Here is a 24359-nt window from a genome sequence, read left to right on the forward strand (position 1 = left end):
CTAATTATTTCTAGATCCAATGACCTGAAATCATTTTATCTGTATTTTACCCTCCACTCATCCATTTACTACCGCTTGTCCCTTTCGGGGTCACGGGGGGTGCTGGAGCCTATCTAAAAGTGTTTATATTAAAACTTATATTACATCCAATAAATCATCAGATTTTAAAATAATGGCAGCGTAAGATATTTCTGAATGGACCTGATTTTCTTAGCAAGTTATCGAGGAATTGGTGGTGTGATTTAAAAGATACAGAGTTTTAACAACTCTCTTCAACACAGTTATAATTTATTGACGGTCCCTAAATACAACCCCGCAATGAGAGCGGCACTTTCCTCCAAAGCTCCCCGCAGCAGGAGGGTGCAGTCCGGGCACAGTGAGGCGGGAGCTGCCGCGGGAGCTACGGAGCTCAATAGTCTGACGGCTATTGTACTGCTGTGTACTGCAGGTCTGAACCGCCGTCCACTAGGTGGCGGTCTTGTGGCTAAAATGAGATTCTCCTGACAGCAAGAAGAAGTCAGACGCCAGACAAGGAAGTCCTTGACACAAACATTTGCTAACAATCACTTTATTCCGCATTTATTTTTATTATTATTATTTTTATTATTATTATTATTACAGATTGTGCAGCGCAAGAGAAGTAAAAAGAAGTGGAGTCTGAGATGGCGAACTCGGTCTGGTCGGATAAAATACTCCAGCTGCTGCACCGCATCAATAACTTTTATTTGCCAGGTAAACATCACAACAACTATTATCCATCCATTTTCTACCGCTTATTCCCTTTGGGGGCGCTGGTGCCTATCTCAGCTAAAATTGGGCGGAAGGCGATTTAAACCCTGGACAATTCGCAACCTCATCACAGGGCCAACACAGATAGACAGACAACATTCACACACTAGGGACCATTTAGTGTTGCCAAGCAACCTATCCCCAGGTGCATGTCTTTGGAGGTGGGAGGGGCCTATCCCCAGGTGCATGTCTTTGGAGGTGGGAGGGGCCTATCCCCAGGTGCATGTCTTTGGAGGTGGGAGGGGCCTATCCCCAGGTGCATGTCTTTGGAGGTGGGAGGGGCCTATCCCCAGGTGCATGTCTTTGGAGGTGGGAGGGGCCTATCGGCCAGGTGCATGTCTTTGGAGGTGGGAGGAAGCCGGAGTAGAACCCACGCAGTCGCGGGGTGGACATGCAAACTCCACACAGAAAGATCCCAAGCCCGTACTCAGGACCTTCGTATTGTGAGGCAGACGCACTAACCCCTCCTCCACCGTGATGCCCACAATAACTTTTATTTGCCAGGTAAACATGACAGAAGCCATTCTCTCACCAGCTGATTCTTCACTAGTTGATTCCTGCCTCACCAGTTGATTATTCCCTCACCAGTTGATTATTCCCTCACCAGTTGAATCTTCCTTCACCAGTTGATTATTCCCTCACCAGTTGATTATTCCCTCACCAGTTGATTATTCCCTCACCAGTTGAATCTTCCTTCACCAGTTGATTCCTGCCTCACCAGTTGATTATTCCCTCACCAGTTGATTATTCCCTCACCAGTTGAATCTTCCTTCACCAGTTGATTCTTCCCTCCCTCACCAGTTGATTATTCCCTCACCAGTTGATTATTTCCTTACCAGTTGATTATTCCCTCACCAGTTGATTATTCCCTCACCAGTTGATTATTCCCTCACCAGTTGATTCTTCCTTCACCAGTTGATTATTCCCTCACCAGTTGATTATTCCCTCACCAGTTGATTCTTCCCTCACCAGTTGATTCTTCCCTCACCAGTTGATTATTCCCTCACCAGTTGATCCTTCCTTTCATCAGTTGATTCTTCCCCGCAGGTTCTTGTCGCGCCAACTGCCGGCGCTTTGAGGTGGGAGGAAGCCAAGTGGGTTGGATTCTGCCGGACGTGGCCTCGCTGCTGACGCGTTACGGAGATGTCTTCAAAGCGACACCAGAGGGCACACTTTCACTCTGCCAAAGCCTGGACTCCTATGACAAAAGATCGGAGGCTGTGGACAAAGTCCTGAGGACGCTTCGACAATATTCTAACCTGCGCTGCCTGGAAGGATGGAGGGATGAGGTGACACGTCTTATATTTACACCTTCATGTCTTACCACCATAAATACACTTTTTCATGGTGACACGTCTTATATTTACACCTTCATGTCTTACCACCATAAATACACTTTTTCATGGTGACACGTCTTATATTTACACCTTCATGTCTTACCACCATAAATACACTTTTTCATGGTGACACGTCTTATATTTACACCTTCATGTCTTACCACCATAAATACACTTTTTCATGGTGACACGTCTTATATTTACACCTTCATGTCTTACCACCATAAATACACTTTTTCATGGTGACACGTCTTATATTTGCACCTTCATGTCTTACCACCATAAATACACTTTTTCATGGTGACACGTCTTATATTTACACCTTCATGTCTTACCACCATAAATACACTTTTTCATGGTGACACGTCTTATATTTACACCTTCATGTCTTACCTCCATAAATACACTTTTTCATGGTGACACGTCTTATATTTACACCTTCATGTCTTACCACCATAAATACACTTTTTCATGGTTACACGTCTTATATTTACACCTTCATGTCTTACCACCATAAATACACTTTTTCATGGTGACACGTCTTATATTTACACCTTCATGTCTTACCTCCATAAATACACTTTTTCATGGTGACACGTCTTATATTTACACCTTCATGTCTTACCACCATAAATACACTTTTTCATGGTGACACGTCTTATATTTACACCTTCATGTCTTACCTCCATAAATACACTTTTTCATGGTGACACGTCTTATATTTACACCTTCATGTCTTACCTCCATAAATACACTTTTTCATGGTGACACGTCTAATATTTACACCTTCATGTCTTGGCTTCATAAATACACTTTTTCATGGTGACACGTCTTATATTTACACCTTCATGTCTTGGCTTCATAAATACACTTTTTCATGGTGACACGTCTTATATTTACACCTTCATGTCTTGGCTTCATAAATACACTTTTTCATGGTGACACGTCTTATATTTACACCTTCATGTCTTACCTCCATAAATACACTTTTTCATGGTGAAACGTCTTATATTTACACCTTCATGTCTTACCTCCATAAATACACTTTTTCATGGTGACACGTCTTATATTTACACCTTCATGTCTTACCACCATAAATACACTTTTTCATGGTGACACGTCTTATATTTACACCTTCATGTCTTACCTCCATAAATACACTTTTTCATGGTGACACGTCTTATATTTACACCTTCATGTCTTACCACCATAAATACACTTTTTCATGGTGACACGTCTTATATTTACACCTTCATGTCTTGGCTTCATAAATACACTTTTTCATGGTGACACGTCTAATATTTACACCTTCATGTCTTGGCTTCATAAATACACTTTTTCATGGTGACACGTCTAATATTTACACCTTCATGTCTTGGCTTCATAAATACACTTTTTCATGGTGACACGTCTTATATTTACACCTTCATGTCTTACCTCCATAAATACACTTTTTCATGGTGACACGTCTTATATTTACACCTTCATGTCTTACCTCCATAAATACACTTTTTCATGGTGAAACGTCTTATATTTACACCTTCATGTCTTACCACCATAAATACACTTTTTCATGGTGACACGTCTTATATTTACACCTTCATGTCTTATCTCCATAAATACACTTTTTCATGGTGACACGTCTTATATTTACACCTTCATGTCTTACCTCCATAAATACACTTTTTCATGGTGACACGTCTAATATTTACACCTTCATGTCTTGGCTTCATAAATACACTTTTTCATGGTGAAACGTCTTATATTTACACCTTCATGTCTTACCACCATAAATACACTTTTTCATGGTGACACGTCTTATATTTACACCTTCATGTCTTACCACCATAAATACACTTTTTCATGGTGACACGTCTTATATTTACACCTTCATGTCTTACCACCATAAATACACTTTTTCATGGTGACACGTCTTATATTTACACCTTCATGTCTTACCACCATAAATACACTTTTTCATGGTGACACGTCTTATATTTACACCTTCATGTCTTACCTCCATAAATACACTTTTTCATGGTGAAACGTCTTATATTTACACCTTCATGTCTTACCTCCATAAATACACTTTTTCATGGTGAAACGTCTTATATTTACACCTTCATGTCTTACCACCATAAATACACTTTTTCATGGTGACACGTCTTATATTTACACCTTCATGTCTTACCACCATAAATACACTTTTTCATGGTGACACGTCTTATATTTACACCTTCATGTCTTACCTCCATAAATACACTTTTTCATGGTGACACGTCTTATATTTACACCTTCATGTCTTACCTCCATAAATACACTTTTTCATGGTGACACGTCTAATATTTACACCTTCATGTCTTGGCTTCATAAATACACTTTTTCATGGTGACACGTCTAATATTTACACCTTCATGTCTTGGCTTCATAAATACACTTTTTCATGGTGACACGTCTTATATTTACACCTTCATGTCTTACATCCATAAATACACTTTTTCATGGTGACACGTCTTATATTTACACCTTCATGTCTTACCTCCATAAATACACTTTTTCATGGTGACACGTCTAATATTTACACCTTCATGTCTTGGCTTCATAAATACACTTTTTCATGGTTACACGTCTTATATTTACACCTTCATGTCTTACCTCCATAAATACACTTTTTCATGGTGACACGTCTAATATTTACACCTTCATGTCTTACCACCATAAATACACTTTTTCATGGTTACACGTCTTATATTTACACCTTCATGTCTTACCTCCATAAATACACTTTTTCATGGTGACACGTCTTATATTTACACCTTCATGTCTTACCTCCATAAATACACTTTTTCATGGTGACACGTCTTATATTTACACCTTCATGTCTTGGCTTCATAAATACACTTTTTCATGGTGACACGTCTTATATTTACACCTTCATGTCTTACCTCCATAAATACATTTTTTCATGGTGACACGTCTTATATTTACACCTTCATGTCTTACCACCATAAATACACTTTTTCATGGTGACACGTCTTATATTTACACCTTCATGTCTTACCTCCATAAATACACTTTTTCATGGTGACACGTCTTATATTTACACCTTCATGTCTTACCACCATAAATACACTTTTTCATGGTGACACGTCTTATATTTACACCTTCATGTCTTACCTCCATAAATACACTTTTTCATGGTGACACGTCTTATATTTACACCTTCATGTCTTACCTCCATAAATACACTTTTTCATGGTGACACGTCTTATATTTACACCTTCATGTCTTGGCTTCATAAATACACTTTTTCATGGTGACACGTCTTATATTTACACCTTCATGTCTTACCTCCATAAATACATTTTTCATGGTGACACGTCTAATATTTACACCTTCATGTCTTACCTCCATAAATACACTTTTTCATGGTGACACGTCTTATATTTACACCTTCATGTCTTATCTCCATAAATACACTTTCATGGTGACACGTCTTATATTTACACCTTCATGTCTTGGCTTCATAAATACACTTTCATGGTGACACGTCTTATATTCACACCTTCAAAAAGTCATATTTATTGGTAGTTTTTTACTTTCAACGCTTAAATTTTTTATAATTTTTTGTAAATTTTTGTAAATTTTTGTAAGTTTTTGTATGTTTTATTCCTTTTTTGAAATATAAAACTCCAAGGTGTAATATTTGACATGAAGTCATGAAATAGGTCAATAATTCCCACCAAGATAGATGTAACTGCAGTGAGTTTTGTCTTGCAGAGGTACAACGTGATGGACAAATTCTCCGACACACCCGCCATGTGGATGGAGAGAGCGGCCACCAGTAAGTCCCGCCTCCTTGTCAGTCATGCTGCTCCTGGTCTGCTGCCTCTTCTCCTGCTCAAACAGGTCTTTTTGGCGTGAAGCGCTATGGGGTCCACATCAATGGTTACACCGTCAGCCAGAGCGGGGACGTCAGCATGTGGCTTGCACGCCGCTCGCACACCAAACAGACCTACCCTGGACTGCTGGACAACCTGGTGAGTACAAGTGATGACAAGAAGAAACTCAGAGGAAGGAACCTACCCTGGACTGCTGGACAACCTGGTGAGTACAAGTGATGACAAGAAGAACCTCAGAGGAACAAACCTACTAGAAGAACCTCAGAGGAAGGAACCTACCCTGGACTGCTGGACAACCTGGTGAGTACAAGTGATGACAAGAAGAACCTCAGAGGAAGGAACCTACCCTGGACTGCTGGACAACCAGGTGAGTACAAGTGATGACAAGAAGAAACTCAGGGGAACAAACCTACTAGAAGAACCTCAGAGGAAGGAACCTACCCTGGACTGCTAGACAACCTGGTGAGTACAAGTGATGACAAGAAGAACCTGAGAGGAACAAACCTACTAGAAGAACCTCAGAGGAAGGAACCTACCCTGGACTGCTGGACAACCTGGTGAGTACAAGTGATGACAAGAAGAACCTGAGAGGAAGCCCACAAAGTCAGGTCAGTGGTCATCATAACTCCAAGGGAACTTTGCTCATCATTCACAATCCTTATGTAAGAAAAGAACATATTTTATTTTTGAATGCATCCTAAGTCGTAAAATATAGCAAGAAAGAGGTGGCTAACAATGCAGTTAATAAGATGACTCTGTCGCGAGCATAAAGTCCTCTAAAAAACCTCCCAAAAGTGCCAGCAATACAACATTTACATGTTGTGACCTGAATATTAACAGGAATTAATCATATTGTTATTATAAATACTAACAAACATTAGTGATCTTGTGATTATAAATATTCACAAATATTAGTGATATTGTTATTACAAATACTAAAAAGTATTAGATATATTGTTATTATAAATACTAACAAGTTTTAATGATATTATTATGAATACTAACAAGTATTAGATATATTGTTATTATAAATACTAACAAGTTTTAATGATATTATTATAAATACTAACAAGTATTAGATATATTGTTATTATAAATACTAACAAGTATTAATGATATTATAAATACTAACAAGTATTAATGATATTATTATAAATACTAACCAGTATTAATGATATTGTTATTATAAATACTAACAAGTATTAATGATATTATTATAAATACTAACAAGTATTAATGATATTATTATAAATACTAACAAGTATTAATGATATTGTTATTATAAATACTAACAAGTATTAATGATATTATTATAAATACTAACAAGTATTAATGATATTATTATAAATACTAACAAGTATTAATGATATTATTATAAATACTAACAAGTATTAATGATATTATTATAAATACTAACAAGTATTAATGATATTATTATAAATACTAACAAGTATTAATGATATTATTATACATACTAACAAGTATTAATGATAATATTATAAATACTAACAAGTATTAATGATTATTATTATAAATACTAACAAGTATTAATGATATTATTATAAATACTAACAAGTATTAATGATATTATTATACATACTAACAAGTATTAATGATATTATTATACATACTAACAAGTATTAATGATATTGTTATTATAAATACTAAGGCAGACAAACTATTATCACAGAGAGCAAACTATCTAAGCGGCTCCATGGCCTCTGAGTTGGTGAAAGTTAGTCCTGGATGACACATTCCTGCCTCTCACCTGGATAGTTTGGGGACATAAACCAAGAAGTTGGTCAACTTTGACATACAACTTGGACCCGGAGATGGCCAGAAAGACACGAAAAGACGCTTGTTTTTTTTTCTTTTGACCTGCTTGAGGATCAGGATTCCTTCTTCACGTAAAGGGGAAGATATAAACATCCCATCAGTCCTGTGAGAGCAGACATTGTACAGTAGGGCTGGGAGTCTTTGGGCACTACACCATTCCATTTGATTCTTGGGGGTGACGATTCAGTTCAGAACCCATTCCCGGTTCAAAAGGATTCTCCAAATCATGACCTCTTTTATGACATTGTTGCCAGTTCTATGCTGGACTACATCCCTCCATCACATAGATAAGCAGCTGTCATAAATGTCTATATGACTTCAACCAATCCTGCTTTTCTTCACATTTGATAAAGTCAAATACAAATAAGGCAAGACAAGAGGTATCTATTTTCTAAAGTCCGATGTAGAACATCTACATCTACATCTACATCTACATCTACATGATGATTTGTCTGAGGGGCTGCACGGGACACATTGAAAAACAAAAGTAAACTATTTTTGCTTTTTTTTGGGTGGATTAATAATCTTCACAAATAAGAATTACGGTTTATTCGAAAATCAATTTTTTAAAACCCTTTTGTACAGTAAGTGATTGTTTTATTATATTGATCCTTTCTTGTTTAGCACTTAGCAATAATGCTGCATGATGCTTAGTGTTTGACTACAGCCACATCTGTTTAGCACACAGCTCTTAAAAGATCCTCCTCCTTATGTTCAGGCTCAAAAATATAACTTTAATAATCATCATTTGTCCCAAAGTAGTCTTGGTTGTTTCTCATCAAGTCCGCCATGGTTAGTAGTCTGGTTGTTGTTGAAGCTGCTATAGACTATGATAGTCCAATATTGTGCATATGATTGTGTCTTTGAAGGCAGCACATGGACACCTGCTATAGACTATGATAGTCCTATATTGTGCATATGATTGTGTCTTTGAAGGCAACACATGGACACCTGCTATAGACTATGATAGTCCTATATTGTGCATATGATTGTGTCTTTGAAGGCAGCACATGGACACCTGCTATGGACTATGATAGTCCTATATTGTGCATATGATTGTGTCTTTGAAGGCAGCACATGGACACCTGCTATAGACTATGATAGTCCAATATTGTGCATATGATTGTGTCTTTGAAGGCAGCACATGGACACCTGCTATAGACTATGATAGTCCTATATTGTGCATATGATTGTGTCTTTGAAGGCAGCACATGGACACCTGCTATAGACTATGATAGTCCAATATTGTGCATATGATTGTGTCTTTGAAGGCAGCACATGGACACCTGCTATAGACTATGATAGTCCTATATTGTGCATATGATTGTGTCTTTGAAGGCAGCACATGGACACCTGCTATAGACTATGATAGTCCTATATTGTGCATATGATTGTGTCTTTGAAGGCAGCACATGGACACCTGCTATAGACTATGATAGTCCAATATTGTGCATATGATTGTGTCTTTGAAGGCAACACATGGACACCTGCTATAGACTATGATAGTCCTATATTGTGCATATGATTGTGTCTTTGAAGGCAACACATGGACACCTGCTATAGACTATGATAGTCCTATATTGTGCATATGATTGTGTCTTTGAAGGCAACACATGGACACCTGCTATAGACTATGATAGTCCTATATTGTGCATATGATTGTGTCTTTGAAGGCAGCACATGGACACCTGCTATAGACTATGATAGTCCAATATTGTGCATATGATTGTGTCTTTGAAGGCAGCACATGGACACCTGCTATAGACTATGATAGTCCTATATTGTGCATATGATTGTGTCTTTGAAGGCAGCACATGGACACCTGCTATAGACTATGATAGTCCAATATTGTGCATATGATTGTGTCTTTGAAGGCAGCACATGGACACCTGCTATAGACTATGATAGTCCAATATTGTGCATATGATTGTGTCTTTGAAGGCAGCACATGGACACCTGCTATAGACTATGATAGTCCAATATTGTGCATATGATTGTGTCTTTGAAGGCAGCAGGTGGTGTTTCTGCCAACATGAGCATCAAGCGCACGCTGGTGAAGGAATGTGAGGAGGAGGCGTGTATCCCAGAATGCATTGCACAGGAGGCTCGCCCAGTGTCCACAGTCAGGTAAGGAATGAAGGTCATTGATGGATTAGAAGACTGTTGTGATGTGTTTGTGGTGCAGCTACACCTATGAAGACTGTTGTGATGTGTTTGTGGTGCAGCTACACCTATGAAGACTGTTGTGATGTGTTTGTGGTGCAGCTACACCTATGAAGACTGTTGTGATGTGTTTGTGGTGCAGCTACACCTATGAAGACTGTTGTGATGTGTTTGTGGTGCAGCTACACCTATGAAGACTGCTGTGATGTGTTTGTGGTGCAGCTACACCTATGAAGACTGTTGTGATGTGTTTGTGGTGCAGCTACACCTATGAAGACTGTTGTGATGTGTTTGTGGTGCAGCTACACCTATGAAGACTGTTGTGATGTGTTTGTGGTGCAGCTACACCTATGAAGACTGTTGTGATGTGTTTGTGGTGCAGCTACACCTATGAAGACTGTTGTGATGTGTTTGTGGTGCAGCTACACCTATGAAGACTGTTGTGATGTGTTTGTGGTGCAGCTACACCTATGAAGACTGTTGTGATGTGTTTGTGGTGCAGCTACACCTATGAAGACGGAGAGGGAGTGTTTGCTGAAAGTCAGTTTGTCTTTGACTTGGAGCTTCCTGCTTCTTTCAAGCCCAGAGTGGGCGATGGAGAAGTGCAGGACTTCTACCTCCTGCCCATCCAGGAGGTGAGCTCCATCTTCATCTTCACAACATTAGGACTCATTAGCGAAGACTTCAAGTCTTTATCTCCATGTAAAAACCCCAAAAGCAGTCAAGTTGTCACCTTGTGTCAATAGTAAAGCCCATAAGAGTTTTCTAGTAGAATATGTTCAGATAAAATGTGTCAATATCAAAATATGACCTGAAAAACATTTTTGGCAGCAGCAAAGTGGCCGTTTGGGTATATTTCAGCTTTGTAAAAAGTATTTCAACAAGTAAACAGTACAGTAGCTAACTGATGTTGATATATGTAATGTTCATAAGGGTATTCTAGTCAAATATGTGTGTGTAAATATGCAATGTGTAAATATCAAAATATCACTTTTGAATCACTTTTTGTCAGGCAATAATTCATTTAATGAACATTTGACATAAATGAATACATCCAAACACTTGATAAATATTTATTATGTGCAGGAAGAAAGAACATGTATATTTGTATGTATGTTCCAAACAAGAAAGAGGATTTATCACATCATCATGGGACTAACAACACTCCTTTAAATCTCATTCATACCACAGCAAAGGCATTTTCCAGACATGATACATAAATACTAATAATGTGAAAGAAGTAGTGTTCCAGCAACAGGAAGATGAAGCGTCACATTTGTGTGTGGATTGTATTGAGCTTGCAAGGTGGAATATTACTGCTCAAAGTCACGTGACACTTCTCCACTTGTAGGATTGATTTGCTTTTGCACTTGCAAGATTTTGACTTGTACTAGAAGGATAGTTTTTTTGTACTTGAAGAAAATAATTATTTGTTTCTGAAGAAGGATGTATTTGTTTGATAGGTGCCTTTCTTATTTGCAGAACAAAAGGCGTTTGTTTGTGAATGATATTTTGTATTTGCAAACTACACTGCGTTTGTGTGTCAATCCTGGCTAAAACATGTTTTGTGCCTGGGAGGACTTTTGGCTGTCATTTAACTCCATACACGCTGTTGTAACACCTGGCTTGGCATTGTCTTGCTGAAATAAGCAGGGGCGTCCATGATAACGACATATGTTGCTCCAAAAGCTGTATGTACCTTTCAGCATTAATGGTGCCTTCACAGATGTGTAAGTTAGCCATGCCTTGGGCACTAATACACCCCCATACCATCACACATGCTGACTACAACACTTTCACCCTACAACAATCACTAATACACCCCCATACCATCACACATGCTGACTACAACACTTTCACCCTACAACAATCACTAATACACCCCCATACCATCACACATGCTGACTACCACACTTTCACCCTACAACAATCACTAATACACCCCCATACCATCACACATGCTGCCTAGAACACTTTCACCCTACAACAATCACTAATACACCCCCATACCATCACACATGCTGACTACAACACTTTCACCCTACAACAATCACTAATACACCCCCATACCATCACACATGCTGCCTACAACACTTTCACCCTACAACAATCACTAATACACCCCCATACCATCACACATGCTGACTACAACACTTTCACCCTACAACAATCACTAATACACCCCCATACCATCACACATGCTGACTCCCACACTTTCACCCTACAACAATCACTAATACACCCCCATACCATCACACATGCTGACTACAACACTTTCACCCTACAACAATCACTAATACACCCCCATACCATCACACATGCTGACTACCACACTTTCACCCTACAACAATCACTAATACACCCCCATACCATCACACATGCTGACTCCCACACTTTCACCCTACAACAATCACTAATACACCCCCATACCATCACACATGCTGGCTACAACACTTTCACCCTACAACAATCACTAATACACCCCCATACCATCACACATGCTGACTCCCACACTTTCACCCTACAACAATCACTAATACACCCCCATACCATCACACATGCTGACTACAACACTTTCACCCTACAACAATCACTAATACACCCCCATACCATCACACATGCTGACTCCCACACTTTCACCCTACAACAATCACTAATACACCCCCATACCATCACACATGCTGACTACCACACTTTCACCCTACAACAATCACTAATACACCCCCATACCATCACACATGCTGACTACAACACTTTCACCCTACAACAATCACTAATACACCCCCATACCATCACACATGCTGGCTACAACACTTTCACCCTACAACAATCACTAATACACCCCCATACCATCACACATGCTGGCTACAACACTTTCACCCTTCAACAATCACTAATACACCCCCATACCATCACACATGCTGACTACAACACTTTCACCCTTCAACAATCACTAATACACCCCCATACCATCACACATGCTGACTACAACACTTTCACCCTACAACAATCACTAATACACCCCCATACCATCACACATGCTGACTACAACACTTTCACCCTACAACAATCACTAATACACCCCCATACCATCACACATGCTGACTACAACACTTTCACCCTACAACAATCACTAATACACCCCCATACCATCACACATGCTGACTACCACACTTTCACCCTACAACAATCACTAATACACCCCCATACCATCACACATGCTGACTACAACACTTTCACCCTACAACAATCACTAATACACCCCCATACCATCACACATGCTGACTACAACACTTTCACCCTACAACAATCACTAATACACCCCCATACCATCACACATGCTGACTACAACACTTTCACCCTACAACAATCACTAATACACCCCCATACCATCACACATGCTGACTACAACACTTTCACCCTACAACAATCACTCATACACCCCCATACCATCACACATGCTGACTACAACACTTTCACCCTACAACAATCACTAATACACCCCCATACCATCACACATGCTGACTACAACACTTTCACCCTACAACAATCACTAATACACCCCCATACCATCACACATGCTGACTACAACACTTTCACCCTACAACAATCACTAATACACCCCCATACCATCACACATGCTGACTACAACACTTTCACCCTACAACAATCACTAATACACCCCCATACCATCACACATGCTGACTACAACACTTTCACCCTACAACAATCACTAATACACCCCCATACCATCACACATGCTGACTACAACACTTTCACCCTACAACAATCACTAATACACCCCCATACCATCACACATGCTGACTACAACACTTTCACCCTACAACAATCACTAATACACCCCCATACCATCACACATGCTGACTACAACACTTTCACCCTACAACAATCACTAATACACCCCCATACCATCACACATGCTGACTACAACACTTTCACCCTACAACAATCACTAATACACCCCCATACCATCACACATGCTGACTACAACACTTTCACCCTACAACAATCACTAATACACCCCCATACCATCACACATGCTGACTACAACACTTTCACCCTACAACAATCACTAATACACCCCCATACCATCACACATGCTGCCTAGAACACTTTCACCCTACAACAATCACTAATACACCCCCATACCATCACACATGCTGACTACCACACTTTCACCCTACAACAATCACTAATACACCCCCATACCATCACACATGCTGACTACAACACTTTCACCCTACAACAATCACTAATACACCCCCATACCATCACACATGCTGACTACCACACTTTCACCCTACAACAATCACTAATACACCCCCATACCATCACACATGCTGACTACCACACTTTCACCCTACAACAATCACTAATACACCCCCATACCATCACACATGCTGACTACAACACTTTCACCCTACAACAATCACTAATACACCCCCATACCATCACACATGCTGCCTAGAACACTTTCACCCTACAACAATCACTAATACACCCCCATACCATCACACATGCTGACTACCACACTTTCACCCTACAACAATCACTAATACACCCCCATACCATCACACATGCTGACTACAACACTTTCACCCTACAACAATCACTAATACACCCCCATACCATCACACATGCTGACTACAACACTTTCACCCTACAACAATCACTAATACACCCCCATACCATCACACATGCTGCCTAGAACACTTTCACCCTACAACAATCACTAATACACCCCCATACCATCACACATGCTGACTACCACACTTTCACCCTACAACAATCACTAATACACCCCCATACCATCACACATGCTGACTACAACACTTTCACCCTACAACAATCACTAATACACCCCCATACCATCACACATGCTGACTACAACACTTTCACCCTACAACAATCACTAATACACCCCCATACCATCACACATGCTGACTACAACACTTTCACCCTACAACAATCACTAATACACCCCCATACCATCACACATGCTGACTACAACACTTTCACCCTACAACAATCACTAATACACCCCCATACCATCACACATGCTGACTACCACACTTTCACCCTACAACAATCACTAATACACCCCCATACCATCACACATGCTGACTACAACACTTTCACCCTACAACAATCACTAATACACCCCCATACCATCACACATGCTGACTACAACACTTTCACCCTACAACAATCACTAATACACCCCCATACCATCACACATGCTGACTACAACACTTTCACCCTACAACAATCACTAATACACCCCCATACCATCACACATGCTGCCTAGAACACTTTCACCCTACAACAATCACTAATACACCCCCATACCATCACACATGCTGACTACAACACTTTCACCCTACAACAATCACTAATACACCCCCATACCATCACACATGCTGACTACAACACTTTCACCCTACAACAATCACTAATACACCCCCATACCATCACACATGCTGACTACAACACTTTCACCCTACAACAATCACTAATACACCCCCATACCATCACACATGCTGCCTAGAACACTTTCACCCTACAACAATCACTAATACACCCCCATACCATCACACATGCTGACTACAACACTTTCACCCTACAACAATCACTAATACACCCCCATACCATCACACATGCTGACTACAACACTTTCACCCTACAACAATCACTAATACACCCCCATACCATCACACATGCTGCCTAGAACACTTTCACCCTACAACAATCACTAATACACCCCCATACCATCACACATGCTGACTACAACACTTTCACCCTACAACAATCACTAATACACCCCCATACCATCACACATGCTGACTACAACACTTTCACCCTACAACAATCACTAATACACCCCCATACCATCACACATGCTGCCTAGAACACTTTCACCCTACAACAATCACTAATACACCCCCATACCATCACACATGCTGACTACAACACTTTCACCCTACAACAATCACTAATACACCCCCATACCATCACACATGCTGCCTACAACACTTTCACCCTACAACAATCACTAATACACCCCCATACCATCACACATGCTGACTACAACACTTTCACCCTACAACAATCACTAATACACCCCCATACCATCACACATGCTGACTACAACACTTTCACCCTACAACAATCACTCATACACCCCCATACCATCACACATGCTGACTACAACACTTTCACCCTACAACAATCACTAATACACCCCCATACCATCACACATGCTGCCTAGAACACTTTCACCCTACAACAATCACTAATACACCCCCATACTATCACACATGCTGACTACAACACTTTCACCCTACAACAATCACTAATACACCCCCATACCATCACACATGCTGACTACAACACTTTCACCCTACAACAATCACTAATACACCCCCATACCATCACACATGCTGACTACAACACTTTCACCCTACAACAATCACTAATACACCCCCATACCATCACACATGCTGCCTAGAACACTTTCACCCTACAACAATCACTAATACACCCCCATACCATCACACATGCTGACTACAACACTTTCACCCTACAACAATCACTAATACACCCCCATACCATCACACATGCTGACTACAACACTTTCACCCTACAACAATCACTAATACACCCCCATACCATCACACATGCTGACTACAACACTTTCACCCTACAACAATCACTAATACACCCCCATACCATCACACATGCTGACTACAACACTTTCACCCTACAACAATCACTAATACACCCCCATACCATCACACATGCTGACTACAACACTTTCACCCTACAACAATCACTAATACACCCCCATACCATCACACATGCTGACTACAACACTTTCACCCTACAACAATCACTAATACACCCCCATACCATCACACATGCTGACTACAACACTTTCACCCTACAACAGTCCCCATGTTTTTTTTCTTCTTTGCTTCACCATTTCTAAAAACAATTTGACCACAGAACACTTTTCCACTTTGCATCAGTCCATCTTTGATGAGGTCAGGCTCAGCCAAGCATTTCTGGGTGTTGTTGATAAATGACTTTGACTTTACATAGTAGAGTTTTAACTTGCACTTACAGATGTAGCGACCAACTGTAGTTACTGACAGTGGTTTTATGAAGCATTCCTGAGCCCATGTGGTGATATTCTTTACACACTGATGTGGCTTTTTGATGCAGTAGCGCCTGAGGGATCCAAGGTGTGTAATATCATGGCTTACATGCAGTGATTTTTCCACATTCTCTGAACCTTTTGATGATATTATGGAGTGTAGATGATGAAATCCCTAAATTCCTTGTTGAGAAATGTTGTTCTTAAACAATTTGCTCAGACATTTGTTAATTAAGTGGTGACCCTCGCCCCGTTCTTGTTTGTGAATGAATGAGCATTTCATGGAAGCTGCTTTTATAGCCAATCATGGCACCCACCTGTTCCCAATTAGCCTGTTCACCTGTGGGATGTTCCAAATAAGTCTTTAATGGGCATTACTTAAAGGGGAACATTATCACCAAACCTATGTAAGTGTCAATATATACCTTGATGGTGCAGAAAAAAGACCATGTATTTTTTTAACCGATTTCCGAACTCTAAAAGGGTGAATTTTGGCAAATTAAACGCTGTTCTGTTTATCGGTCTTTTAGCGATGACGTCAGAACGTGACGTCACCGAGGTAACACACCCACCATTTTCATTTTCACATTACAAACACCGGGTCTCAGCTCTGTTATTTTCAGTTTTTTCGACTATTTTTTGTAACCTTGGAGACATCATGCCTGGTGGGTGTGTTGTCGGAGGGTGTAACAACACTAACAGGGAGGGATTCAAGTTGCACCACTGGCAAGAAATCTGCCGCCAGACCCCCATTGAATGTACCAGAGTGTCTTCACATTTGAGCGGCGATGCTAAGACAGACATGGCACAGAGATGTATGGATAACCTGCAGATGCATTTGCAACCATTAAGTCAACCAAATCACAAAGGTGAGTTTTGTTGATGTTGTTGACTTATGTGCTAATCAGACATATTTGGTCACAGCATGACTGCCAGCTAATCGATGCTAACATGCTATGCTAATCGATGCTAACATGCTATATTTACGCTAGCTGTATGTACATTTGAAACTAGATACCCACATTTAATGCCAAACAAACACTTACCAATCGACGGATTTAAGTTGCTCCAGTGTCACAAGATGCCAAAGTCCTGATCGTTTGGTCCGCACATTTTACCGGCGATGCTAATAAGGCGGCCATGCTATGGGCCACTTCATTAGGTACATCCACGCTATGGCTGAATAGCGTCAATAGCTTCAATTTTTCTTCAATTTCGTTTTCGCTATCTGCCTCCATACTCCGACCATCTGTTTCAATACATGTGTAATCTGTTGAATCGCTTAAGCCGCTGAAATCCGAGTCTGAATCCGAGCTAATGTCGCTATATCTTGCTGTGGTAACCGCCATGTTGTTTGTATTGGCAGCACTGTATGACGTCACAGTCGCATCGCAAATAGTGAAAATCAAGAACTTTAAAGCTTTATTTAGGGATATTCCGGGACCGGTAAAATTTTGAAAAAAACTTCAAAAAATACAACAAGCCACTGGGAACTGATTTTTATTCTTTTTAACCCTTTTGAATTTGGGATACTGTTCCCCTTTAACTTTCTCACTCTTTTTTGCCACTTGTGCCAGCTTTTTTCAAACATGTTGCAGGCATCACATTCCAAATGAGCTAAAATTTGCAACAAATAATAAAGTTTGTCAGTGTGAAGATGAAATATATTGTCTCTGCAGTCTATTCAATTGAATATAAGTTGAAAAGGATTTGTTGTATTCTCTTTTTGTTTAGCATTTACACAAGGTGACAACTTGACTGCTTTTGGGTGTTGTATTATATGCTCACCATTTACATCACAATTTATTATTTGGCATAACACAACTATTTCAAAATAGCTGCTGGTTGTATTATTGGATGAATATCTGGTTACTTTCTATTGTAAGTAGGGATGGGGACCATTTAAAACCAGTACTGTTTCCACTCCCGGTACCAGTTTTTGGTACTTTTGTGTGTTAATCATTGTTTGGTCATTAAATAAAAAGTCATGTAAAAATGAGCAGTTGTCCACTTGTTGCATCATCATGACGTTATGACATTTGCAATGCAGTTGCACTTCCTGGACATTAGATGGCAGCACTTTCCAAGTTATCTTGTTTACTAGGAAGTAGCTTTTTCCAATGTGTCCCTTTTTCTATTTGTTATTGTATTGCATATTTTGTGTTTGTCCTATAACATATATATATGTATATATATATATATATATATATATATATATATATATATACATATATATATATTATATATATATATATATATATATATATATATCCATCCATCTTCTACTGCTTTTCCCTCTCCGGGTTGCAGGGTGCTGGAGCCTATCTCAGCAGTATTGGGGTGGTAGGCGGGTATATATTACATTAAAATAATAAAAGATAATGTATGATGTATTTGTAACATTTTATGAGTGGGACCCTTTTGGATACCTGAGAATTTTAGTGGTATTTTTATTTCATTCTGTCATTGCTCAAAAGTTAATAATCCCAATTAATGTTGTTATGAAATATTGACCTTAAAGTCCTACTGAAAGCCACTACTAGCCACCACACAGTCTGATAGTTTATATATCAATGATGAAATATTAACATTGCAACACATGACAATACGGCCGCTTTACTTTACTAAATTGCAATTTTAAATTTCCGGGGAGTTTCTTCTTGAAAACGTCGTGTAATGATGAGGTGTACGCGTGACCTGACGGACTGTTAGGAAGTATGAGCGCTGCACACACACACAGCTAAAAGTCGTCTGCTTTAACGACATAATTACACAGTATTTTGGACATCTGTGTTGCTGAATATTTTGCAATTTGTTCAATTAATAATGGAGACGTCAAAGTAGAAAGATGGAGTTGGGAAGATTTAGCCTTTAGCCACACAAACACACGGTGATTCCTTGTTTAAAATTCCTGGAGGTGAAACTTTCCTATGGATCACAGCGAACATGAATCACCACCGAATGTCAACCAGCAGGTTTCGGTGAGAAAATTGTGGTAAAAAGTCGCTTCTTACCGGAGAAAAGCTGAGCTTGTGCCGTCCATAAAGCTTCTCTGAGACACTGTGGACACACCCCTCCGACTATCAGGTACTATTTAACTCACTAAAACACTAGCAACACAATAGAAAGATAAAGGATTTCTCAGAATTATCCTAGTAAATGTGTCTAAAAACATCTGATTCCATTTCAATGCAATCGCGTTTTTTTTTTGTTTTTTTTTCCCTAGTCCGTCGCTATCAATATCCTCAAACACGAATCTTTCTTCCTCGCTCAAATTAATGGGGAAATTGTCGTTTTCTCTGTTTGAATAGCACTTTTTGTTGGAGGCTCCCATTAAAAACAATGTGAATGTGTGAGGAGTCATCAACCTGTGATGTCATCGTCTGCTACTTCCTGTACAGGCAGGGCTTTTCTCTTAGCACCGAAAGTTGCCAACTTTATCCTGGATGTTCTCTACTAAATCCTTTCAGCAAAAATATGGCAATTTGACAAAATGATGAAGTATGACACATAGAATGGAGCTGCTATCCCCCTTTAAATAAGAACATCTCATTTCAGTAGGACTTTAAGACTCCAATTGTTTCACATGAAATATTCCACTTTGAACATTTTTGGGGGGAAATGTTGTATTGTTTGTGTTTGTCATATAATAAACACCATGCTCTTATGTCAAAAAAACTAAGAAAAATATAAGCAAACAATACAACTTAAAATGGATGGATATATCTTAAGTTGATCTTCATGGTTGTGTGTTAAAAGTCCAAAATTATAATAGTTATTTTTAACACTTTTATGAATGGGACACTTTTGGATGTTGGAGGGATTTTTATTTTTTTACCATTGCTGAAAATTGAATAATGAATCCAGATGGATGTTATGAATGACTGATTTATTTCCAATTGTTATGAATGACTGATTTATTTCCAATTGTTATGAATGACTGATTTATTTCCATTTGTTATGAATGACTGATTTATTTCCATTTGTTATGAATGACTGATTTATTTCCAATTGTTATGAATGACTGATTTATTTCCATTTGTTATGAATGACTGATTTATTTCCAATTGTTATGAATGACTGATTTATTTCCATTTGTTATGAATGACTGATTTATTTTCAACTCCCATTGCTTCACATGAAATATTCCACTTAGGGAATAGCTTGTATATTCGGTGTTTGTGCCATAAAAAGAGGAAGTTGTTGAAGGAAAAGGGCAGAAGTTTCTATTGAAAGAAAGCTCAGAAGTTGATCTCCTGATTGAAGTTCTTCACATATTTTCTGGCTCCCAAGGCTTAAACCGGAGGGGAGCCCTGGAAGTTAGACTATTTATTTTGAAAAAAGAAAAATATCAAAATGCTTTCATCTTTCAGTCTTTGGACGCCCCTGATTATTGACTCTGGTTTTCAGGTGAAGGAACTTCTTGCCACTGAGGACTTCAAACCCAACTGTGCCCTGGTGGTCCTGGACTTTCTCATCAGACATTCTTTTATTGAGCCGGACAATGGTCGGTCACTTTCTACAACCTGACTTTTTATCAACTCTAATATCTGTGTCCTTTTCTTCTCAGAACCTTTTTACCAGGACTTTGTGTCTGGACTCCATCGGGCGCTCTAGAACAGGTCTCCACCTTTTTACCAGGTCTTTGTGTCTGGACTCCATCGGGCGCTCTAGAACAGGTCTCCACCTTTTTACCAGGTCTTTGTGTGTGGACTCCATCGGGCACTTTAGAAGAGGGCCCCACCTTTTTACCAGGTCTTTGTGTGTGGACTCCATCGGGCGCTCTAGAACAGGTCTCCACCTTTTTACCAGGTCTTTGTGTCTGGACTCCATCGGGCGCTCTAGAACAGGTCTCCACCTTTTTACCAGGTCTTTGTGTGTGGACTCCATCGGGCACTTTAGAAGAGGGCCCCACCTTTTTACCAGGTCTTTGTGTGTGGACTCCATCGGGCGCTCTAGAACAGGTCTCCACCTTTTTACCAGGTCTTTGTGTGTGGACTCCATCGGGCGCTCTAGAACAGGTCTCCACCTTTTTACCAGGTCTTTGTGTGTGGACTCCATCGGGCGCTCTAGAACAGGTCTCCACCTTTTTACCAGGACTTAGTGTGTGGACTCCATCGGGCGCTCTAGAACAGGTCTCCACCTTTTTACCAGGACTTTGTGTCTGGACTCCATCGGGCGCTCTAGAACAGGTCTCCACCTTTTTACCAGGTCTTTGTGTCTGGACTCCATCGGGCGCTCTAGAACAGGTCTCCACCTTTTTACCAGGACTTTGTGTGTGGACTCCATCGGGCGCTTTAGAAGAGGGCCCCACCTGTGATAGCGGGGTGTTTAGCGGACAGGATAATGTTAGAGGTGCATTGTTGTGAAGAGAGTGAGTGTGAGGGAGGAAAAAGAAGTGGTTGCCATTCATCGAATTAAGGACAGAAATCATCAAAAAGCAAACTTGGTGAAGCGTAGCACTGTTCGTCTGCGCCACAACGAAGCAGAATGTGTCAGCCAGGGACGTTAGAATAATAGCTCATTTATCCATGAAAATATGGAGAAGCTGCTGATGTTGTGTTTGACAGAGAAACAGCTGGAAGAATATACCATCAAAGTCCCCTTTCCAATCGAAATACTATTATTACATGACTTCATAAAACCACTGGACTTGTTTCTAGTACATTCTATTGCAGGGTTCTTAACCTTTTTGAAAGCAACTTTTCCACTACAGAAGGGCCCGGGGCCCCACTTCAATATTAACACTGAATGACATCTTGATGCCAATGGTATTGAATAATGATATCTATCATACTTACAGGATGAGCCTTGTTAAATGATACAGTATGAAACCATTATTATCCTTAAAAAATACTAAGCAAATGTACTGAAAAATAAGGGACCCTTAAAAATGTATTAAAAGTAAATTCACGTACAATCACAACGTGCTAAAAGAAATGAGATGCGACTAAATTCATGATGTATATGTTTCTTGAATGAAGTATCAATAAAATGTAAGTACCTATGGAAAAAAGGTTTTAGCAATTGAATGGTCATGTTTACACTTAAGAAAGTTTTCTATGACTTTGGCCCCACACTTCTTCTGTTTGTTGGAGCTTGTCAGTGCTGCCACCAGTGGTGGAAAAGTGTATTACACCTGGAGGGAGGACTCTTTGGGCCGCCTGCCATCCATTACAAGTCAGGAGCTACAATTCCATGCAAAAGGGATTAATGATGCATCTTTATGCAGATCCATGCACTTTTACATCTCTTTTCCTTTCACTAAAAAAACGTTTATCACCTGCAACTTTCAAAAATAATCATTTGGAATAAGAAAGTGAAATGTGTTGAAAAGTGGAAGACGTGCGGTCAGTGAGCTACAGTCAGACATATTTTATAACTCTATTTACAACAAATACATCCATTATGACTCATTTCTTCTAGAATGTTCCACGTGTGGCATGAAGATACAAAGTGTGGATGCAAACACGTCCTGACAATTAAACATCTTTGAAAGTTACCCTTATTGACCCTCAGTTTGTTCCGTAGCGTGGCTTTCAGTTACTGTTGATGCACAAGCTGGAAAATGGCGAGCAGAAATGCACAATGTATGCAATGTGTCCATTTATACCACCATTATTTACTTTTTAAATTGATCTCAACTCTACATCGCTGCTGGAATTGTAATTTTCCTGAAGGAATCAATAAAGTAGTATCCATCATTGTATCTATCCGTGCGTCCGTCTTATGTCAAGGCTACATTCTGGAAACCACGGCTCCAAACCCATGACAAAGTCCTTCTCCCGAAAAGACGGGACTATTTTATCTGGCGCGAGGAGGAGGAGGAGCTTCACTTCCGTCTTTACATGACAGTTTAGCGCATTGATAGACATTTCAACTTCAATGATCCACAAGGGAAATAGTCCCGATTGTTACACTAACTACTTTATAAAGGTGGAGGCAGGAAGTCTTTAATATTCTGTATTCCTGTTGTGACCTCCAAAAAGACCTCCTCTCAAACCAATCACACCTTTTCTAACTACCAGAAGAAAATGACAAATGTTTTACATTCCGATCATGCGCTGACTGTCAAATGTGATTTGTCATGTCGTCTGTGATATTTCTACCCAAATAAATGCGAGTACATCAGTTGAGGACAATCAATCAATCAAT

At 39.7% G+C, this 24359-nt stretch overlaps 1 protein-coding gene across 3 annotated transcripts; it reads left to right on the plus strand.

The window, feature by feature from the left end:
- Positions 1-488: 488 nt before the first annotated feature.
- On the plus strand, positions 489-23917 carry LOC133554044 (uncharacterized). Of its 3 annotated transcripts, none has more exons than XM_061902389.1 (9): positions 489-732; positions 1837-2078; positions 5907-5970; positions 6036-6166; positions 9873-9991; positions 10530-10662; positions 21615-21711; positions 21775-21826; positions 22283-23917. In XM_061902389.1, exons 1-8 carry the CDS (start codon positions 663-665, stop codon positions 21819-21821), a joined length of 903 nt encoding a protein of 300 aa, XP_061758373.1. In that variant the 5' UTR covers positions 489-662; the 3' UTR covers positions 21822-21826; positions 22283-23917. The 3 variants fall into 3 exon arrangements, with proteins under 3 accessions (XP_061758373.1, XP_061758374.1, XP_061758372.1); XM_061902390.1 differs by lacking the exon at positions 22283-23917 and adding an exon at positions 21884-22146; XM_061902388.1 differs by lacking the exon at positions 22283-23917 and having other exon boundaries at positions 492-531; positions 620-732; positions 21775-22146.
- The last annotated feature ends 442 nt before the right edge of the window (positions 23918-24359 follow it).

The sequence above is a fragment of the Nerophis ophidion genome, linkage group LG06, assembly GCF_033978795.1.
Source record: "Nerophis ophidion isolate RoL-2023_Sa linkage group LG06, RoL_Noph_v1.0, whole genome shotgun sequence".
Lineage (NCBI taxonomy): Eukaryota > Metazoa > Chordata > Actinopteri > Syngnathiformes > Syngnathidae > Nerophis > Nerophis ophidion.